The 23,948-nt window shown below is 38.0% G+C and overlaps 1 protein-coding gene across 2 annotated transcripts in view; it reads left to right on the plus strand.

Moving 5' to 3' along the window:
* Positions 1-8,556: 8,556 nt before the first annotated feature.
* ZC3HAV1 (zinc finger CCCH-type containing, antiviral 1) overlaps positions 8,557-23,948 on the plus strand; it is a 95,141-nt gene continuing 79,749 nt past the window's right edge. The window contains exon 1 of one of the 2 annotated variants that reach the window (XM_052001481.1): positions 8,557-9,506. In XM_052001481.1, the coding sequence (XP_051857441.1) occupies positions 9,214-9,506 (293 nt within the window). In that variant the 5' untranslated portion in view covers positions 8,557-9,213. The remainder of the gene's footprint in view (positions 9,507-23,948) is intronic. The other variant, XM_052001480.1, reaches the window with a different exon arrangement.

The raw sequence follows: 23,948 nt of genomic DNA on the forward strand, positions 1-23,948 counted from the left end.
AGTTCAGTGCCTGGTACTTAAGAAGGGCTTATTGACTGATTATTCACCAAAAAAAGAGAGATTTTTTAAATCAAAAGCTTTGTTAAATTCTGGCTGGAATATATTCACAGTATTTTCTTCATCCACTGGTTTAGTAATCCTAATAAAAAAGGAAATGATTCCTTTGTCTTGATTGTATTTGATGAAAGCCTCATATTTTTGACCATGTATCTCTATACAAACCATCCTTATTGTCTTCTAATTGAAATTCAAATTTTTACTCTGATAATTCAAACTTCCTGCTAATTATTTTTGTAGCTCCTAACTTTGACCCACCCATTCAATTTTCCGAACCTCTAATTGTTTACAGATGTCTTGGACTCTGGCTATTACATTGCATGTTTTATCATTGCATGTTTCTGTTTCACTTTCCTTTCTAGTACTTTACTGTGGGATACTTTGACATTCTTTCAAGGCCACAAGGCTACTCTCCCTTAGGATTCCAGGGTAGCCAGAGGGAAGCTTTTTCTCTACTGTCACTGGCTCAAGCTGCCATGAATTGTGTTTCTCACATTGTAAAAGGGGTCCAGTGACTAGCACCCCAATTCCATTTCACTATGTAATATCAATTAGCTTTTACAACACAATTGCCAAAACCCATATACAAAACATTTCTCTCAAGTCCTCAAAAACTGCAGGCCCTTACACTTGGACTATCCCAATATTCAGATATTCTCTCTGTTCTAACTCCCTCCTAACTTCAGTACATCTTTCACTCAGTGATCAAAGTGATCTTTTTAAACTTCAGTTTAAATGACATTCCCTCTGCTCAATAAACTTCAGTGATTTCCTGTTGTGTCCAGGATCAAATATTCTATTCTAGTATTCAAAGCCCTTCATAACCTGTCTCCCCTTTCTAGGTTTCTTAGCCATATTCATGAATTTTCTCTAAGAAATCATTTTTAGCATATATCTGGACAAAATATTTTTTCCCCTTTAGTTGCTGTGAATTCTCCTTCCCATTCTCCAACTCCCTTGATATGGATAAAATTTTTTCCTTAAAAAAAAAAAAGCCCAATAGTCAACAATCATTTATTAAGTATCTACTGTGTAATAAGGATTGTGTATTAAGTGTTGGGTATACAAATACTAAAAAGGAAAAATCTTACCCTTAACGGGATTACAATCTAATACCATATCAATGCTGTCCATGAGGTTTTCTTAGCAAAGAACTGGAGTGTGGTTTGTCATTTCTTTCTCTTATAGATTAAGGCAAACACAGGTTAAGTGACTTGTCCAGGGTCACAGAGTTAGTATCTGAGGTTTGAACTCAGGTCTTCCTGTCTTCAAGCCTAGAGCTCTGTTCACTGAGCCACCTAACTGCCTCTAATCCACTCTAATAGGGGAAGACAGTACATAATAGGAATCTGAAAAAGGTGACAGAGAGGTAGCTAAGGTCAGGGAATAGTGGAGAATAAGAAAAACACCAAAGTATTTCAACTAGGTGGGAAATGAGGAGATGTCTGCAAAGTCCTTTCTTCAAATAGAGGTTTTAAAGCGCATTGCTTTGTCTTCTAGTCAAAGGGGCAGAAGATAGTGATGAGATGAGAGTACTAAGTGTGATTTGATCTTATAGGATCTAACTATCTTATTCATTTTTTCCTACCTTAAAAACAGGCCCTATTTTTATTAGTCGATCATTTACTTTTGCTTTCAATTTTTTTTTAATCTTTTGGAATTTTAGCTTCATTGCTTAATTGAGGACTTTAATGTTATTTAGGTTTTTCTCTTTTATTCTTGAAAACTCCCTAACAGCTACTTCAGCTACATCATGTAATTTTTAGCATGTTTTCTCATTTTTGTAATTTTCTATTATTTCTATGATTTGTTCTCTAATTCACCAGTTTTGTAGAACTGTTATTTATTTTCCAATTACTTTCCAAATTCTTTTCTCAAGTGACCTTTTGAATATAATTTATATTGCTTTGTAATCAATAAATGTTGTGTTTCATATTTCTGATTTTCTAAATTTTTTCAAGAGTTTATGCCTCAATATACAGTAAATTTTTATAAAAGTGCCATGTATTGCTGAAAATATATAAATTCTTTTGTATCATATTTAATAATCCTCATATCTATCAACTTATCTCTTATTTCCTTTTACTCTCCACACAAGCACCAGTTTCTATAATGAAGCCCCAAATAGTTCTGTGTGTGTATAGCTATCTTTCTTTCTGTCTCTCTCAAACTTCCTTGTTTTTACATTTACTTTGTAAATATTCATATGTTGACTTCTACAATAGAAAATTAGCTTCTCCAGATCCAGAACTGTTTTAGTTTTATCTTTCTATCTCTGTCACCTAGCACAGTTCCTGGAACATTGTAGCCATTCAATAAATGTTGATTTATTCATTTGTGGAATAGTAATGAATAAAAGCAAAATTACTTTGACAATTGTTTATATATATATATATATATATTTGTAAAAACACAGATATATGTTTACTCCTTTTTCTTACTTTTCAAAATTAAACTAAGTCTTGCAAAACTCTGGTCCTTGCTCTTCTGGGTATAACCCTTTGAGAACAATATTGCTAGGAAGGGAAGAGATGGAAGCAGTAGAGACAAACAAAAAGTTTTAAAATACCAGTTTCCTCACTAATAAATAAATCTCTGCTCACAACAACAAAGCTATGTGGGGAAGACAGGAACTATAGCTACATGTCAAGTAGTATCAACTATATATCAACTAAGGTTTCTCCCATTACTATTTTGATTTAGTTAATATAAGAAGTACATTTTTTGAGGAGGGGAGATTTTGCCTCTGTAATCTCTTCAAGGTCACAGATGCAGCTGCAGAAACAAAGACTTCTTCAAAGCAAAATTTTGGCAAGTAACAGTGTTTGCCTTATTTGTTTTATGTACAGCAAGTTCTCAGATGTAAAAAAGTGTTTTCTTGTGGATGGAAACTGGATTTTCTCAGATTTACTTATGGAGGGGAATTAACTAATTAAATGACAACACTTATTAAGGACCTATTATGTTTCAGGCACTTTAAATAATATATGTACATACATAGAAAAAGGCAGTAGTAGCTAACAGTTGACTTAGGATTTTAAGGAAAGTAGTTCATTGATCTACAAAACCTCATGGATCATTTTTTTGTGATCATCAAACTTGCCTTAAATCTCTATTTATCTTACCTCAAGGGTTCTTAACCAAAGATCTATGAACCTGTCTTTAAAAACTACTTTGATAATTATATTACAATATCATTGGTTTCTTTTGGATTCCTATGTATTTTATATTATACATTTAAAATATTATTCTGAAAAGGAATCTGTAGGTTTCATCATGTTGCCAATGGGATCTATTTTGCACAAGACAATTAGGAATTGTTATCCTGTGTAAATTTATAAGCTTTGATGAAGTCAGAAAGTCTTCAATGTCTAGAAGTGGGATAGGCAATTTTTCATGTTAAAGCATCCTGCATTTGTCAAATGGGTTACGATGATTTAATAGGGAGCTGTGAAAAGTATACCATATATGCTTCTCAGGAAGTAAATGTAATCCAACCCCCAAGACAGCACAGATCCAATGAAGTATAATAATAGCTAATATTCATTCAAGCTTTACAGAGCACTTTATAACTCTTACCTTATAAAGGAAACTGGGTCAGACAGAGTTAAGTGACTTGCTCAGGGCGATAACAGCTAGTAAGTAAGTAGATTTGAGCTTTACTGATTTTAAGCCCCCTACTCTATCCCCTGCACACAGATATGGTTCATTATATTCGAGACCTGGGACTTCATTGATGTAGAGATTTTCTACGTCTGGAAATTTCTACTAATATAGATTGTCAACTCTTCTGAAATTTATAGTTTTATGAAATTGCCTGGAGCATTGGGAGCTTAAGCAATATTGCAACATTGCCAGGACAAGAAGTTCCAGATACTGATTATCTAAAGGTTAGAGCATCTGAGCATATCAATTTATTAAGCAATGCATGCCAATTATATAACAAATTGGGATCAGGCTTTCTCAGTTTGACAATGGACCCCAATACAAAACGAGACTGTTTTGCATTAACAGAAAACAATTAGGGGAACTTAAACAGGATACAAGATTAGGTCTGCTTTCTAATTGGAGAAAAGATTAGAGGCTTTCCAGTTGGGAGAGGGAGAGCAAACAAGTATAATTTCCTGAAATCAGAAAAAGTGGTGTTCCACTTTCCTTCAAGTATTTGTATTCAATCAAAGAAACAAAGAAATAGTTAAGTGATTGACCAGTTTGGGGCCAGTTTTCAGATAAGACAGATATGCTGCTTGAGATATACATATATATAATTTTTTAAATTAAAGCTTTTTATTTTCAAAACATATACATAGATAATTTTCAACATTCGGCCTTGCAAAAACCTTGTGTTCCAATTTCTTTCCCTCCCTTCCTTCACCCCCTCCCTTAGACAGCAAATAATCCAATATATGTTAAACATGTACAATTCTTCTATACATAGTTCCACAATTATTGTGCTGAACAAGAAAAATCAAATCAAAAAGGAAAAAAAATGAGAAAGAAAACAAAAAGCAAGCAAACAATGACAAAAAGAGTGAAAATACTATGTTATGATCCATACTCAGTCCCCACAGTTCTCTCTCTCTGGGTGCAGATGGCTCTCTCCATCACAAAATCTTTGGAACTGGCCTGAATCGAGCTGTATAATTGTGAGAACATTTCTTGGATCAATTTTTAGATGTGATTGGATTTCTGATCAGCATAACCTATGTCCTTAGTTAAGTATCTCTATGCAACAGGTAGAAGTGGTCCATGCCAGCCTAGGATCAAACAGTGCAATTAAGCTTTCTCCTAATTCCCATAACAGAATAAAATTTTCTCACAAGACAGCAATTGGACTAGATCCAGAACTGAATGACAAAATAGAGTCAGAGGGATCTGCTTTGCTCAATTCCCATAATTCTCACAGAGACTGGCTTTGAATTCAGGTTACCATGATTTCAAAGCAGTTCTCCAGCTACTACAACATGTTGCCTTTCCCTTGTGGTAATATTAAAAGGACAAACTATAAGTAATAGAAAGAGGTTGAAATCATTATTTGATAATAAAGACAATTTATCACAGAATTACAAAATTTGAGAATTGAATGAGAGCTCAGCAACCATTTATTCTCACTTATACACAAAGGGAATCTCACTGTAATGTACTGTAAGGATGAAGGTCTATTGATCAAATCAATCCATAAAGGATCCTACTTCATCAAGTAAAAAAAAATCAGATTAGAATCTATCTATTGAATCAGTCAGAAGTATGAACTAGACACAAACAAGGCCTGGATAACTGCACTGAATCATTCAATCAATGGCATTTCATTTGGACCCAGTAAGATTTTTTTGTTTGTTTCTGACTGGTTAAGGGACTTAATTTTACCTTATAAAACCAATGAACTAGTCTGGAATCAGGATTTCAGTTTCTGACAGCTTAGTGGTGGAAACTTCTGTCCAAACCCTGAGAAGAAACCGATTGGGAGAAATGGGAAGAACAGACCATCAGCCTCATATTCTTAATGAAAAGAAGAATTTTTGTTCTTCTATCAACACAATTCCATCAAGTCATGGCCTGAAGGTGCATGAAGACATTTTAGAGAGAATAATGTCTGAGTCCTTCATTTGTAAAGCTGAATCAGGAAGAAGTTCACAACCATCCCACCTCAACAGAGCAAGGTATAGACTGGAAATGTACACTGACAAAATAAAGTGCTAAGGCAAATTTTAAGAACAATCATTTCATTGACTTTCTTGATGATGGGAGTTGTTCATCCTTCACATCAAAGATGCTTGTGAACTATATTTAAGTGAAGCTAAGTTGTCAACCTTACTCTTTCAGAGTCATCCAAGTCCAGTGGCAGGACAAAGTCAAGATCATTGTCCATAGCCCAGACTGTAGTGGGCAATCTTGGTCTTTCTAAATTAAAGTTTTTCCCAGGTCTCAATTTGTCTTGAGGCATTGCCCATTCAATGGCCTAATTTACCATCACAAAAATTACAATCTTGCAGGGGAAGATGCTTACAGTTTTTGACTAGAACAGAAAACAATTACCATTTATACTCATTCTAAGTCATCAAAATCTAAACAATGAATTTGATGAGGGGATATTATTGGTCAACTAAATGAAAGCCAGAGTAATTTGAGTTTAAAGGTATAATCAGTTGACTGCAAGACTGACTGAATGAGTGACACCTTCTGCTATTTTAATGAATTAATCACATTTATGTGTCATCAGTTATAGATTGTATTATCTAATTATATATTATTTGACCAATAATATATATTATATGATATAATTATAGAACATATTACATATAATATATTGTAATAAATGCTAGTTGGTAATACTTAGTATTAATATTTGTTAATTTATTAACATTTAATAATATTTATCACCAGAATTAGTATTTATTAATACATTATAAACAAACATTTATTACGTGATTTTTATATGCTGAGCACTGGAAATATAAATACAAAAGGACTGTTTTTCCCAAAAGTAAGCTTACACTCCAGTAGATGGGGATAACAGAAATAGCAAAGTGGTGGCCAGGGGAGACTGCCTTAGTCTGAGAAGTCATTAATAAAGTAACTTTGGTTGCTACATGTTGATCTGATTAATGTTGCTGGAACAGAAAACTTGAGTGGGGCATTATCCACATGGCAGAAAGATGACTAAGATGGAGCAACAGGTTAATTTAAGGTGTGAAGTCCTGGAAAAATAAAGAGAAACAAAATAATAGCTAGCATGTAATAAATTATTAGGACCATTAGGTGGCGCAATGAAGTTTCAGCGGGGGACGCCAGAAGAACTGAGTTCAAATACAACCTCAATTTACTGATAGCAAGTCACTTAACCCTATTGCCTCAGTTTCCTCATCTGTGCTGGAGAAGGAAAAGGAAAGCCACTTCAGTGTCTTTGCCAAGAAAATCCCAAATGGAGTCATGAAGAGTCAGACATAATTCAATAATAATAAATGTTGATAATAGCCAGCATTTACATACTATTTCAAAGTTTGCTTGAAAAGCACCATGTATATTTCATTTAATCCTTTGTCAAGTTGTTTTTAATTACGGTTTTACAATTTTTGTTGATGAGTTCATTGATTGATTTTACCCTTAATTCTCTCTCGGGGTACAGAGAATATAGACCACATTAGAGAATTTAGAATCTTTGCCAGGATATAGCATACTCTGGGTGGGATCAATTTTATATGTACAAATCAGCTTGTGACCTCTTATGGACTGATGGCTGGAGGTTTGCTCCAGTATAGGCTTAAACTTCCTGAATTAGGAATTTGGGAAGGATATAGTTGAAAATAAGATTCCCACTAAGAGAAGTTAGAAGTCTTGGGTACTCACTCAGGCTCAGGGGCTGGTTTTGTTTTGTTTTTTCCTTACCAGAGCTATGAGGCAAGGCTATCTTCTTCCTTGCAAAAGTGGAATATTGTATGGTTCAGAATCAGATGACATGGATTTAAATTTTTTTTAAAACTTTTCCTTCTTTTTCTTATTCTTTTTACAAGCAATGGCTCACTGAATAGGGCAGTAATTTTAGAAAATTAAAATTACCAGAAAAAATTGATTTTTTAAAATCTTGTCTTTTTTGCCTTTCTCATGGCTTAATATAGTGCTCCAGACACATAGTAAGTGCTTACTAAATGCTTGTTTAATTGACTACAACTATCTAAATGGAAAGAACACAGTCTTGAAAGTGGATGATGCATAACTAAAAAGACCAAGCTTAGTTTCGTTGAAAAGATGAGAAATAACACCCTTTTGGCAAAAGTGAGTATCTAAAGAACATTGCATGTACTGGCATGTTTGGTAGATGTTTTGTTTAGTTTTGCTGAAACGATTTTCCCTCCCTCTTTTATTCTTTGTTAAGAGGAATGAGAAAAATTATCCTGGCATGGATTCTGTCAATACAAAGTTATTATTAAATAAAATAAAATTAAAAAAAAAAAGAGGAATGAGAAAGGATGTAGCAAATGTACTAGTGAATGTTTAACGGTTTTTTTGGGGGAAGGACGAAATGTATGCAGGATATATTAAAATATTTTAATTGCATTATTAACATCTCTCCATCTCTTTCTTAAAATCAGATAACCAACCAAACAATTGTGAGATAAATGATCATGCTCAAAAATCAATAGTTGGCTCTTAGAATCTCGTAGGAATTGGTTCCAGAACATCCTTATTTGTATTAAAAAAAAAAAGTAATTTAAAAATAAAAAATACCAATACAAGTTCTTTTAAACGTTGAATAACTGGTGCAAGTGAAATATGTGCACGCAACAGAATGTTTTGGATTAACAAATAATTGTATCTCCTATTTACAAAGTTCTTTATAGACTTGTGTTGTCTCATGTGACCCTTACCAATCACCTACAGAGAGAGGGGTCACCTCCCTCGGGCAGTTAAGTAGAAGTTGCGAAGGGAAAATGGAAATCAATTACTGGACATTTATTATTATTATTATTATTAAGCGACTACTATGTGCCAGATACTGTAAGAGGCTACACAAGGAATGAAAATAATCCTTTTCTTTTAAGGAATTTGCAAACAGATATAAAGCGAAAAGGAAATAAGAGGAAGGAAGGGGGGATCGGAGCTCGGGGAGGGAGGGACCCGAGTGCCGTCAACAATCACCCTGGGCTACTCCTAAAAACTAGCCTGGGAGCACAGGGCGGAGGCTGGTTTCGGGAGTTTCCCGGAGCCTCGACGTAAGAAGCCCGGGGAGTGAACTCTTCCCTGGCAGAGTTCCCAGGAGATGGAGAAAGGAGGGGGGAGGAGGAGGGAAGAAGGGATTCCGCCGAGACCCGGGCCGTCGGCCTAGCCCCCCTTTCTTTCTCGCCGGGCACTTCAGCTGGTTTGGAACGTGATCAAAGTCTAGGTTCATTTCAGGGCCCCCGAGAATTCACAGACCCAGGGCTCCGGGCCAGCCCATTTTCCAATTAGAAACGAATCCGCAGGCAACCCTGGGTTGGGGCGTTTCCGGAAAGTCAGCGGCTCAGGCTGGGCCCGCCCCCCACTCCCCCTCTCCACCCTCTGGCCCCGAACTCTAAGTTTCGTTTCTTCGACTCTGCGCTCCGCGGTGGTGGCTCGGAGCCTTCTGCGCCGCGCTTTCCTTCTCAGCGGGCGGCCGCGCTCGGGAAGCCCGCGAGGACCATGGCTGACCCTGCCGTGTGCGGCTTCCTCACGGGGCTCCTGTGCGCCCAAGGGGGCCGCCTGGCACTCCGCGAACTGCTCGGTCTCATCGAGCTGTCTGAGGGGCAGCTCCTCGAGGTGTTGAGCGAAGCTGGCCCCGAGCGCTTCGTGCTCCTGGACCAGGGCCCCGACGCCGGTCCTCTAGTGCTGGCCACCACCCCGGTGCGAGTGTGCCGCCGCGTAACGTGTAGGGGCGCCTGCGAGGCCTTGCACCTCTGCAAGCTCAACCTTTTGGACAGGTGCCGTCGCGAGAGGTGAGTGCGGCCGCCACCTTGCCTTTTCCCCGGGAATTCTCCCAGTTTCCGTCCCTCTGCGCCTTCTACTCCCTCCCCCTCCCAGCCTCCATTCTTGTCTCCCCCCATCCTTTCTTCTTGCTCTTCTTCTCCCCTCCTCGCCGTTCCCCCTTTTTTCTTTCTCCCCTTCCATTTCCCTCCCTTCCATGTCTTCAGTCTCCCTTCTTTCCATTTACCCCACCTCTCTTGCATTTCCCCCATTCTTCCAGTTCTCCTATTCACTCCTCTCGTCTATTCCTCTCCTTCTATTTGCCTATCTCCCCATCCCCCTCCTTCTTCCCATTCCCCCTTCCATTTCTCCATTCCATTGTACCACTTCCATTCGCCGATCTCCCAATCCTCCTCCTTTCCATCCCCCCCTTCATTCGACTATCTCCCAATCCTCTTCTTTCCATTTCCCTCTTCCATTCCCCGCCTCCCTTCCATCACCTATATCCCAGTCCTCCTTCCCTTCCCTCTCCTCCTTCCTTTTCTGCCATACTATTCCCTCCCTTCTTTTCCATTCACCTGTCTCCCAATCATCCTCCCCCTTCCAATTCCCCCACTTGTCTTTCATTCACCGATATCCCGGTCCTCCTTTTCCCTTCCCTTTCCCCTTCTATTTCCTCCCATGCCATTCCTTCCCATGCCATTCCCCCACCTTTCTTTCATTCACCTATCTCCCAATTGCCCTCCCCCCTTCCCTTCTGCTTCCCTCTTCCAGTCCCTCTCCCACTTAATACCTTTCCTTTCTGTTTCCTCCTTCCCCCCATCCAGGAGCTCGATAGCCCCCTCCCCCATGCCAGAATTCTGCCTTGGAACACTTTCTACTTGACTTAGAATAATCCTGCTCTTAACTTCCTGCTTACGTGTAACTTGGCTGCAAGCTAAGTATTTTAAAAACTTTTGACTTCTGTATCCTTCCATTGTGCCTGGATGGGCCCTGAAATAGGGTTTATTTGTGAGACAGAGATTGGAGAAGAAAACCTGAGTGTGGAGACTCTCTCCTGAATACAATTATCCATCTTCCGTTCCCACAAACCCGCTGAGATCCATCCCTCAGTATTATCCCCCCAAAGCCCACATGCTGCTTTCTCTCGGCTTTAGAACCACAGATCACCCAAGCCTCCTACCCCTGCTACCCCAGCTGCCACTCCACCCAACTAGGAGCTGCTAACTGTTATGCCCCGCCCCCCCCACCTTCTTTTACCTTCATTTTCTCCTCACCAGTTCTAGAACCTTGCTTTTGCTCTTAGCGACTGCTGAAACTGTACTGAAGCCATCAGTATCGATTGACCAGCCACTCCTAGAATTCTTTTTTTTTTAAAGGGAATTTTGTTACCACATTAGAGGCCATTTGACACATACATATGTGTGTATATATACATGTATGTAAAACCAGTCTGTGAATACCTAGATTGATCAGTTCTTTCTTTGGAGGTGAATAGAATCTTTCTTCATAGATCCTTTATAGTTGATTTGAATATTTGTAATCATAATAGCTTTGGTCATTCACACTTATTCTTTTTATAAAGTTTTTTGTTCTAATAGTATTTTATTTTTTTCCAATTACATGTGTTTACAGATATTCTTCAAACAATATTGCTGTTACTATACACATTCTCTTGTTTTTTTTCCTTATTTCATTCAAGTTTTCCATGTTTTTTCTAAAATCAACCTGTTCATCTCACACAAACACACACAAAAAGTCTTTTGACTCCCATATTGTTGTTTTCCTTCTACTTCCTGGACCTATTCTATCTTTCCTTTTCCTCTAACCATCTATATAAGGTGGGGTACTCCATAGCTAAGTCCTTGACGCAGCCTTTTTTCTGATATTCTTGCTTCATATTGCTCTTTCCCTTTGGAGCTCTTATCTGTTCCTGTGGCTTCAACTATCTGCTCTGGTTTTCTCACCCAAATTTACATTTATATTTCTCTGATAAGTCCGGAGTTCATATTTCCAACAGGGTCCATATCTCCGACTAATTGCACAGTGGATAGTCCTCTCTGTGGAAAAGGAGACTCCTAGTAAGTTCAAATCTGTGTTCAAATCTGCTTCCATTTGCCACTTCATTCTAATAGAAACCAAAACTTCAAACTTGAGATGTATGCGTGTGTGTGTATATGTGTGTGTATGTATATATGTATATGTGTATACATATACATATAATTTGCAAACCTATTATTCGATTTGTCATCCTTTTTCTTTTACTCAGTCACAACTTCTAGTAGAGCAAATACATTTTTTTGTGTTAGACCCTTTTTGGCATTCTGATAAAAACCTGTGGCCCTCTCCTCAGAATTATGTTTTTAAATGTCAAAAGTGAAATTTGTTGTATTCCAAAAGAACCTAAAAGTTTCTAAAAAATGAAGATATAATTTCTTTTTTTGGTAAGTTTACAGATTCCCTAAAATCTGTCCACAGACACCATGTGAATTTATGGACCTCAGGTTAAAAATATCTACCAGAAAAAGGTTTTTTTTTTTTTTTTTTTTTTTTTTTTTTTTTTAATATCCCCTTGTCTCATTTATTTCTGAAGCCATTTTCCTAATTCATGTTCCCATACCCAGTGGCCCATTGCAGTGTATTCCTAGTAGTTTCTTTGTCTATTAGTTCTTCACTACAATTTATTCTATTCATTGTCCACAGGTTAATTTTTCTTTCTTTCTTTCTTTTTTTTTGGTGAGGCAGTTGGGTTAAGTGCCTTATTCAGGGTCACATTCTTGGATGAGTTAAGTGTCTGAGGTTGGATTTGTATTCAGGTCCTCCTGACTCCAGGACTGATGCTCTATCCACTATGCCATCTGGCTGCCCCCAAGTTAATCTTTCTAAAAGAGTACTTTGAACATGTCACCATCTTGCTCAGAAGTCTTTGATGGCTCCCCATTGCCCAAGTGATAAAGTCTGACTGATGTGGGCTGGTATGTAATACTCTGTACATAAGATTCTCCAACCTTTTCTTTGATCATCTTGAATACCAATGGTATCAAACTATACATAAGGATCCCTGCAGCTACATATTGACTTAAAAAAACTACATGCTAATAATTATCTTTGTTTTATTTACTTCATTAAATTTGTTTTTCTAAACTCATTTAGGCTTTATTTTGCTAACCAGAGACATGAAAATAATCATTATAGTTTAATCTGGTTTCCTTCTGCAACAAAGACTAAAATGAACAAGTAATAAATAATAATAAAAAAACAAATAATAACATTACATTTTAATCTGATTCCCTCCTACAGTAGGAAATATTGTAGGCCTCAGGCCTCTGGGCCTCCTGTTTGACACTTCTCTCCTGAGCAAAGCCTATAGTGGCCAAACTGTTTTGCTTTTTGTTTCCCCAATGCATCATGGGCATTCCTGCTTCCCTTTTCTACTTGGAATGTCCCACCCTCTCCCTGCTTTTTCTTTTATCTATACCATTCAATCAAAACTGAACTCAAGTCTCACTTCCTCCCAAAAATCTTTCCAACCCTACGGCTCCCATCCTCCCAGCTTTATGGGAGTATTTCTCCTTCAGAACTCCTGCTGAATTTTGTTTGGCATTTAACATAATGGTGTTTTATATGCTTATGATGTTTCTCTTCCATCTTTCACCTAGACTGTAAGCCCACTGAGGTCAGTGCCTGTTTTATAACTCTTTACATAACCAACAGCTTGCATGATATCTTATAACAAATAAATTTTCAGTGAATATCATTTGATTATGATGAATTCCAACCTGCAGACATTCTCTTAGTCATAGAAGAAAACTCTGACAAATTATTATTGCATATATTTCTTTTGCTTCTAGTCTGTTTGTTGATGATGGTTGATGTGAGAGAGAATGAGAATTATAGAATTAATTATTCAAAATAAGGCCATAAAGAGCTATGAATCATAGATTTTTAGAACTAGAATTTATAAGAACCTTAGAAATTGTTTAATTTAATTCCCTCATTTTTCAAATAAGGAAACTGAGACCTAGAAAAATGAAGTAGCATTTTCAGTTATAAAGTAAAATAGAGGCAAACTCTGGTGATATTGTACTGCAATGTCCCCCATGTTCCAACATGCCCTTCAGGAATGGACAGTGGAAAAAACCAGCAGGTGGCAGATAGCCCCAAAAGTTTCAGGGAATTAAAAAAAAAAACCTTAAAAATAACTTTGGCTTCATAACAGTGTGCAGGCTGTTCCTACCTGGCCTTCTTGCCAATTAATGCCTTTATTTGGTGAGACCAAAAATCCTCTGCAGAAAAAAATCTCTGCTTTGTTGATTAATGTTTAGAAAAGCTCAGACATATTTGTTGGCCACGATGACAACTTTGTCACTGCAAGGACTGAGGTAAATGTGACAGGGGCTAGTGAAATTTTTTTTTTAAAGCATTGTCCTTGTTTCTGTTGTCCTTTCTTCTTGTTTCTATTGTCCTTTCTTCTTGTTTCTGTCATCCTTTCTTCTTTCTGTTGTCCTTTCTTCTTGTTTCTGTTATACTTCCTTCTTGTTTCTGTCATCCTTCCTTCTTGTTTCTGTCGTCCTTTCTTCTTGTTTCTGTCGTCCTTTCTCTGAGGTCCTGGGGAGGAAAGACTGGGCTCCCTCCAGAAAAAATGTCATACGCTGACAGTGTGTTAGGAAACATTATTTACGTGGTGAATGAATGATAAATCATTTATGAAGCACTTACAATTTGCCAATTATGGCCCTCTATGCTAGGCATATAGATCCCAAAACAAGACAGCCCTTGGCTTCAAGAAGCTTACTTCTATCCCAGGAAATATTGTGTGCAGTGAGGTTATGGGAAGGATATTTTGGTTTGAGAAGTCACAAAGATGAAGATTGTCATCACTGGTTCTGATTTCATTATTGTTCTAGAACAAGTGTTGGCAAGGCCAGTGGCAAGAGAGTATTCAGGATGGAAGATCACAGAGAATAGGAAGCTTGGTCCAAGTCAGCTTAGATGGAGTTCTTCCAAAAGGGTTGTAGAGAGCTCCTGTTTTGTTCTCAGGTAGGGCTGCCTCCTTAGAGAGGATGTGTCTCTCCATAACATGCACAGACATGCACTACTCTGTACTTCAGTGGATTTTAACTTTTAGGAGATTTTTCTTGTTGCCTCTTTACCATTTTTACTCATTGGACCAAGCAAAACATATCTAATCTGCCTTAGCCTGGAGGATAGAGGGCTGGGCTTGGAGTCAGGAAAATCTGAGTTCAAATGTGGCTGCAGACAGTTGTTAAGGTTTTTTTTTTTTTTGGTTTGTTTTTTTTACTTTGGGTCAACCACTTAACCTCTGTTTGTTTCTTTAGTTGTAAAATGGGGTAACAATTGTAGGGATCAAATGAGATAATATTTGTAAAGTGTTTGGCACATAGTAGGTTTTTTTGGCTTTTTTTTTTTTTTTTTTTTAGCTAGTGTGATGACAGTGTTAACACCCTGGACACCTTAGAATCAGCCAGAGTCAGGATAAACAAAAGTCCTTGGTCTTTATTCTTGGTCTTTAGAGGAAGGATTGAATTGGATGGATGCAGAATCTCTGCAACTTTCCTTCTCCCTCATCTACCACCAAAGTGACTCTAACTAGTCTTATTCCACCCCCTAGTCCCTCTTACAATCCTCTGTATACACCAATCATTGAGCCAGCACAGCATAGTGGGAAGGGCCATTTCCCAAGCATATGTCCATAGAATATTGTCCATTCAGTATTTAGCCTTAAGTGCTTGGCTGTCCTGACCTCAGTGCATCGACTCAAGAGTTTCAAGCCCATTACATCTTCCGCTTTCTTTTGTTTTAGAACACAGGTGGTCACGCCCTCCCTGATATCTCAGGAAGGGAGATGAAAAGCACCAAAGGGAAGTGGAGGTTGCTAGTGTGTTTCTGGGCTGAAGGGTCTTATTAGAAACAGGTATGCACAAACCCATCAGCATGGGAGGTATTACACAAGCACATAGCAATAACACACAGGCTATTAGTGGTGAGTTTTCCCACAGTCAGTGCAAGCTTGATGTGGTATAACAAACATGAATTGTACATGCAAGTAGTGATATAACAAACAATATGAATTAACATGGTGTTGTCAAAGGTTTCCAGAAGTCCTAGAAGGAGAGTAAGTAAACAACAGTCACACATACGCCTTCTTCAGCAGCCAAGAGATAGTCCAAAACCAATCTATTGTCCATTGCTTCATGTGTCAGGGAATCCAATGATCCCCATAAGTTTTTGAAGTCCTGCAAGAGTCTTTTTATGTGTTAGGGAATCCAATGATTCCAGCAGATTTTGAAGTCCTGCAACAGTCTTATCATTTCTCAGAAAATCCAATGATTCTTGAGGGCTTTCAAATCCTGCAACAATGTTTTCATGTCTCAGGGATTCCAATGATTCCTGATGGTTTTGAAGTCCAACAATTTTTGATGTCCGTGAGTCAAACGCCATAACTGCCATGCTCTTTCAATGGTGAGCACAATCAGCGACAGAACCCCCCGATGTTTCTTGGGTCTTTTTCGTTTCCAGGGTCTGCTCCGTCTCTCTGCGATGGACAAGGCGAGTACGGCTCATTGGCACCCATCTGATTCTTTCTCCATCTGTAGAGATACAAGCAAACCCTCTGCCCCCAAACAGTTAATTTATCTGGTCCCTTCCATTCACCACTTTCTGGGTTTCTCCACATCACCTAGCAATTATCTAAAAATAGTGGAGCTGCTTGCACTGGACATTGCCCTTCCGGTGGGTTATAAAACCTGTCTGCCGGAGCCAGTGCATCTTTATCAAAAATCAAGAAGTTAATAATATAAAGAGCTAGAGTTAGAAGTTGTCTAGGGTTACCTGTGGTTCCCCCTTTGTTTTGTTTTTGGAGCAGCGTCTTAATGTCTCTGTTTCTCCTCTCTACTATTGCCTGTCCTTGAGGATTAAAGGGTATACCAGTGGTGTGTAAAATCTTATACTGTGCACAAAAGTGTGCAAAATGTTTAGAAGTAGATGCAGGGCCATTGTCTGTTTTACTTGCTTGTGGCACACCCATAATTGCAAATGCTTGTATAAGGAATTCAGTGACCACTCGGGCTATCTCTTTTGCTGCTGGTATTGCAAAAGTGAATACTGAAAAAGTGTCTACCACAACGTGGATAAAAGACAGACGACAAAAGATTTATAATGGGTCACATCCATTTGCCAGACTTCATTGGGTCTCAAACCACGAAGGTTTTTCCCTGGAGGCAGTATAGGAGCATGGAAAGGAATACAAGCTGTATAGGTTTTTACTATGCTCTTAGCTTCCTCTCTTGTTATTCCAAATTGTAAACGTAAAGCTCAAGCAGTCTGATGATATTTAGAATGAGATTCCTGGGCCTCCTGAAATAAAGAAGTATTGGCCAACATGGTTAGAAGGCTATCTGCCTTTGAATTACCATCAAAAATAGGACTTGGAAATCCACTATGAGAGTGGACATGCAAGATATAAATCTTACCTGGATGCTTTCTCTCTTGCTCTTGAAGTTTCTTAAAGAGCTGATATATATTAGAGGTTACAAATTTTATTTGGGCTGTGGCAATTCTTTGTACCACACCTACTGAATAGGCTGAATTAGATATTATATTTATGTCTCCTGGGTAATAAGTGAGAGCTAGCATGATCGCATACAATTCATTCTGCTGAGTGGACTGAAAAGGAGTTCTGACTACTCTCTTTATAGTTAAGTCACGAGAGTATACAGCGCAAATATTATGTTTGGATGCATCTGTAAAAATGGTTGGTCCTTTAAGAGGAACTTTAGAAACCTCTTCAAGAATCCATCACCAATTATGTAATCGTCTGGTCATCTTTAATGGAGACCGTGTGTAAAATTTGGAGCCATGGCTAAAAAAAATTTGCCACTCTGTACACATTAATTTGTGCATTAGTATAAAAGGTGTATATTTTGTCAGGTCTTATCCCAGATAATTGTACTGCTTGCTTAATGGCCTTTAATAAAATTCTAGCCACAAGCACTGGATAAGGAGTAAGGCTTTGTTCTGGTTGTTCCGGGAGGTTCACCCATTCTATCACACTGTCTCCTTGATGAAGGACTGCTGTGGGTGCCTCTTGTGTAGCAAAAACTGATATTTTCAAGGGTTTTTGAATGATTCTTTCAACCACATTGGATAAAGCCAGTTCATCTTCTCTCAAAGCCTCTTGAGCTTCTTTGATAAGCTGGTGTGGTGACTTTAAAGCACTGTCTCCCCTTAAAATGTCATATAATGCTTGTAACTGATAGGTAGTCAAGCCTAATACTGGTTGCATCCACTGGATATCTCCTGTCAATTTCTGAAAGTCATTTAAGGTGTTTAGCTTCTCTGTTCTTAAAGAAAGTTTTTGTATTGTAAGCACCTTAGGGTATACTTCACATTCTAAATACTGAAAAGGAACATGTCTTTGAATTTTCTCTTCAGCTATGTGCAATTTGTAGTTTCTTAGTGTTTCCATGGTCTTTTGTAGACATGCTTTTAACATTTGTTCCTCAGGTGCACATCCCAATATATCATCCACGTGATGTAATAGCATAAGTTTTGGAAATGCTTTTCTTACTGGAGCAAGAGCAGCAGCAACATATATTTGACACATAGTGGGGCTATTGTTCATTCCCTGTGGCAAAACTGTCCATTCATATCTTTTATAAGGCTCAGCTAAGTTAACGCTGGCACTGAAAAGGCAAATCTTTTCATATCCTCCTTATCCAGAGGGATAGAATAGAAACAATCCTTAATATCGATGACCCAAAGAGGCCACTCTCTAGGCAATTGATGGAAGCCCAGGCTGAAAGTTCCTATAGTTTCCATCTGTTCATTCACCTTTCTTAAATCAGTGAGCATCCTCCATTTTCCAGATTTCTTTTTTACAAAGAACACTGGGGAATTCCAAGGACTTAGAGAAGGTTGTAAGTCCTTGGTCAAGTTGCTCCTGTACTATATCTAATAAGGCCTGAATTTTATCGCTACTTAAGGGCCACTGTTCTATCCACACTGGTGTATCAGTTTTCCATTGGATAGGAACAGGTGAAAGTGTTGGCAGGCCTTCAACAGCAGCCCTGCCTAAAAAACCGAAGTACTCATTTTTAACCCTAATTGTTGTAAAACGTCTCTTCCCCACAGATTGATTGGGATTTTTCAACTAGAAAAGGAGTAAAAACTCTTGTTTCGCCTTCAAAAGTCCATCTCATAGGGGCAGCACTAACTTCAGCTGCTATTGATCTCCTACTCCAGACATGTAGGTGTCTGCCTTAACCTTTGGCCAGTGACTGGGCCAGTTGGCACCTCTAATGACTGTACGATCTGCACCTGTGTCTACCAATCCTTCTAATTGTATACCATTTATATAGATCGTGAGCATAGGTCGGTCAGCCGTTACTGCTGCTGTCCAGTATATTCCTGGATTCTGTTGTTGGAAGTCAGAATCTGGGTAAATATCACCAGATTGCTTATTAGGATTCTGTATGAGTAAACCTGATGCTACTACTTCTCCTGGGTGATAAGTCACACATTGTCTACCTGTATTAGTGACTGGGATATTATCTACACATTCCCCAGTTTTCCACATCAGTGTGTGGATGGACACTGTTTTGTACATACAAGGAGGTGAAATGGTCAAGCCTACTGTGCCTGGAGGCAAGGGATCCATAGGCTGGAGAGGAACAGACCTCTCCAGGGGATATCTCAGTTGTCCCAGCTGCATACAGCTCTATTCTCCCCAATTGTAATTCCTTTCTGCCATCAGGTTGCTTCCTGGCTGGTTGACTGTGTAATCCCCTTCTCCCATCATATGGCTTTCTGGCTGATTGGTCATGTCTGGGTACTGGATTTCTAGATACTCTCTGGGTGCACCATTGGCTGCCATCATGCCCCAAGTGTTTTTTGCCTTGGGCCCTGGGGCTGGGCCCCTCATCCCGTTTCTCTGAATCCTTCTACATTCTGAGGCCCAATGGAAGCCTCTGTTGCATTTTGGACATGGATTATTGGGTCTTGTTCTCCCACCCTGTTTTCCCATTCTATCTCTATACCAACATTGAGCTTTCAGTGCCCTACTTTTCCACACTGAAAGCATCTACGAGTCTCTCTGGAAGTCCCTTGCCAAAAGGGACACTGTCTCCCCATGTTCGGATCTTGGGAAGTCTGCTGGACTCTTGGGTACATTAGACTGTTCTAAATTTTCTCCCCTCTGAGACAGTAGGGTGTTTGATATAGGTTATTATACATATATCTGTAATCATGCAAAACATTTCCATATTAGTCATATCATAAAAGAAGGCACAGGACAAAAGGGAAAAAACAACATTGGGAAAAAAATAAAGTGAAAAATAGTATACTTTTGATCTGCATTCAGGCTCCACCAGTTCTTTCTCTGGAGGTGAATAGCATTTTTAATCCATGGGTCCTTCAGAAGTGTCATTGATCTTTGTATTGCTAAGAATAACTAGGTCATTTACAGTAGATCATTATATAGTTACAGTGTATTGCTGTTATTGTGTACAACATTCTCCTGATTCTGCTCACAAAGTAAGTGGTTTTAAGATACTAGCTAATATTATTAGTCACTTGGTAAACATTAAGTCCCTACTATGTAGAAGGGATACAAGAGAGACAAAAGACTTTAACAGACTTAAAATCGTTTCTTCTTCTTATTTTTCTCTTTATCATTGCTTTCTACATGAGAAGCTTTTGATATTCTAAGGCCAAAAGACCTTACTAGTTAAAAATCTCTTTTTCCTCCTCATTATTCTTTTTCTCTTTAACATCATCTTCTATTTGAGAAGTTTCAGAAACTCTAAGGCAGCCCTCCTAACATCTCTAAGTCTTCTCTAGGATAAGCACTCTTAGTTCCTTTAAATAATCCTTCTATGGCATAAGCTCAAGGACTTCCACCCTGCTGGTTGGTTTCTCCAAAATCCTTCCAACTTTACAGTCTCCTTTCCAAAATGTGGCCCCCATAACTGAACACTGTGTGGGGGGACAGACGAGAGCCTGCCATATTGGGGGATTATCATCTCCTGTTCCTATTTTTTGAACCCAGGTGTAAGGCATTTTATATTTTTTCCTCATATAATTTCATCTAATTCTATCTGATATCTGTTAACCCTTCAAGATAGGTTTTTAATCCTGCACTCAGTGTACTTGATATTCCTCCCAGTTTTCTGTAACCTGCAAATTTGATAACCTTGGTCTTCATTTATCTAAGTCATTGATTAAAATATTATTAAAATTTTTTAAAATTGTCCCTCTTACTATCCCTCTTGCTTCTATATTGAGCAATAAGAAAACTAAAACCCTCAGTGTGTGGCTCCATAAGCCAGTAAGACTAAGGCTTGCTTTGGCCATGTCTGAAAGTGTACAATTTTTTGCTGTGTTTTAAGGTTGTTGCCTCTCTGTCAGAACATGAACAATGTATTTATTCTTCATTCTTTCGCACTTGTGGGTTATCATTGCTGCAGATCAGAGCTCTAAAGTCTTTCAAAGTGGTTTTTCCTTTAAAATGTTATCATTGTAGAAATGGTTCTAGTTCTATTTCCTTTACTCTCTGTATCAATTCCTCTGAAACTGGTCATTTCTTAGAGGACAATAATATTCCATTACATTCATTTAACCATTCCCTAATAGGAGGATACATCTTCAGTTTCTAATTTTTAATTACCACAAAAAGACCTGCTGTAAATATTTGATATTGTGAGTATATGTATGTATGCATGTGTAAATGCACATGTTTACACATACATATACATATATACACATCTCCTTTCCCTCTTTCTTTGATGATTTTGGGACCTAGGCTATAGCTAGTTCATAGAGGATGTATTTTTTAAAAGTTCCAAATTCTTTTCCAAAATGCTGAACTAATTCATACCTATAGCAAAAAAACAAACAAACAAAAAAACACATCTTTATTTAGGGCATACAGATTAATTATTAGGGATGATTAATAATTAGGGATATGCCCAATTAACACCCTGTCCCTGGTGTTGCACCTCCCATTTCAATTAAGTAGAAACTTGTTTAGGACAATGATGATTGCATCTTTAGTTAATTTAATATCCTATTATCAGTGCTTAACTTTTGTGACTACATCAATTTCTTACAGTTGAGCAAGGGAGGGAATCAGTTCTTCAGAAACCAGTTACTCCACTTGCTCTATTTATTGGGGTTTATTGTGATTAATAGTAACCTAAGTTATAAACCTAATTTCCCAGTTCTCTCAGCAGTGTCTATCAAATAGAGAATTCTTTTCTGAGTTGGATTTGTCAAACACCGGATTACTATTTTCTATTCCTTCTGTTACTTGTTTATCCAGTCTTTCCCACTAAACTACTTTTCTATTTTTTAAGTAACATTTGATGATTATTGTTTTGTAAAGTAGTTTGAGGTCTGGTATTGATATGTTTCTAATTCTTACCTTTTTCCCATTTTTTTCCCTTAAGATTTTAGATAATTTGTGTTATTTTTCCAGTTCCACAAAATATCCCCATGTATTTGGAAAATAAAACAATAATTTGATTGTTATATTGGCATGGCATAAGAAACTCCATGAATTTCTGATCAAATATTTCTTTGAAAAATGGGCTATATAATTTGGAACTATGCCCAAAGGGTTGTAAGATTTTGGATACCCTTTGATCTAGCAGTCTCACTACTGGGCTTATATCCCAAAGAGATCATAAAGGAGGGAAAAGGATCCACATGTACAAAAATGTTTGTGGCAGCTCTGTTTGTAGTGACAGAGAACTGGAAATTGAGTGGATATCCAGCAGTCGGAGAATGGCTGAATAAGTTATGGTATATGAAAGTTTTGGAATATTATTGTTCAGTAAGAAATGACTAACAGGATGATTTCAGAGAGATCATGTAGACTTACATGAACTGATGCTAAGTGAAGTGGGCAGAACCAAGAGAACATTGTACACAACAACAACAAGATTATGTGATGATCAACTCTGATGGACTCGCTGTTTTCAACAATAAGGTGATTCAAGGTATTTTCAGTAGACTTGGGAAGTAAAATGTCAGCATCCAAAGAGAGAATTTTGGAGACTGAATCTGGCTTGAAGCATACTATTTTCACCTTTTTTGGTTTGTTTTCTTTCTCGTGTTTTTTTTTTTCCCCTTTTGGTCTGATTTTTGCACAACATGACAGATATGAAAATATGTTTAAAAGAATTGTACATATTTAACCTATGTCAGATTGCTTGCTGTGTTAGGGAGAGAAGTGGTCAGGGAGGGAAGGAGAAAAATCTCGGACACCATCTTACAGAAATGAATGTTGAAAATTTGTATTTGGAAAATAAAATACTTTTGGAAAAAAGTGTGCTACTCTTATACAGATGAACATTTTTATATGTCATAAATAGGTTAACTCCCAGGTATTTTGTACATTTTAGTTATTTGGGGTAGAAGTTCCTTATTATTTTGCCCTTCTAGATATCTCCCTGAAGCTACTCTCTTAATTTTCTTTGCAGAGCCCCGTCGTCTGTAAACAGGGATAGTTTTGTCTCCACTTTGTTGATGTTTACACTTAAAATTTTTTAGTCTCTTATTATTAGAGTATCATCAGTGATGAAGCTGTGCAGGTGCTTGGTGATCACAGCTTCCTTTTCTACATATTCACTAACCATTTATTTAATAATATATTCTGGAATTTTACCAGAAGTCAAAGTCAAATACATTGGCTTTCAGTTTGCTGGCTCTGTCTTCTCTGTTTTGAAAACCAGAAGAACACTTCTATTATTTAAAAAAAAAAAAAAAAGATCACTGCTAGCTAGTGGTATTTGCCAATTCTTTCAGTACCTGCGGACATAGTTCATCAGAGGGGATCTGAACTTGTCTAGAGCCACTGAATGTTTGTTTTTTCTTTCTTTTTTTCCTTATTTATCTTGATGAATGAAAACAATATCCTAACTCCCACCCTCTATGCAAATTTGGTTGATTTTTTTTCTCAAAAGTTGTTGAAAGCATCCTCAGGATTTGATTGGCTGGGAGGACTAAAGGTTGTCTCATAACTTACAAAGCAACCACAATGTGCCTTCCAGTGTTAAGGATGAGCAGCTCAGGCTAGGAGCTTCCTTCTACTGAGTCCTCCACCACTGACAGGGAGATGTCTCATTGTGTTCCATTATCTCACCTAGCAGGGATTGGCCTGAGCTAGCCCAACCCACTGGGTTCAGTCAGCCTCCTCCATGACGCTGGCTTCCCAGGTCCAAAGCTCATTCTCTTGTGAGAGAAACTAGAAAGACGACTCATGAGCAGTTTTGTGTTATTGTTTGTTATCATGCACCCAAATCAGTTGGGGGCCAATATGTGGAAAGCTCCTTTCTGAGTTAGGTCAATATTTATAGTTTTCAGGATTTGCCTTGGGCAGAGATTCCACTTCTTTTACTAGTAAAATGGGTCCTATCTCAGAGTATAGGAAATTTATTTTTATAGGGCATTAT

Source organism: Antechinus flavipes, chromosome 5, assembly GCF_016432865.1.
Source record: "Antechinus flavipes isolate AdamAnt ecotype Samford, QLD, Australia chromosome 5, AdamAnt_v2, whole genome shotgun sequence".
NCBI classification, from domain to species: Eukaryota; Metazoa; Chordata; class Mammalia; order Dasyuromorphia; family Dasyuridae; genus Antechinus; species Antechinus flavipes.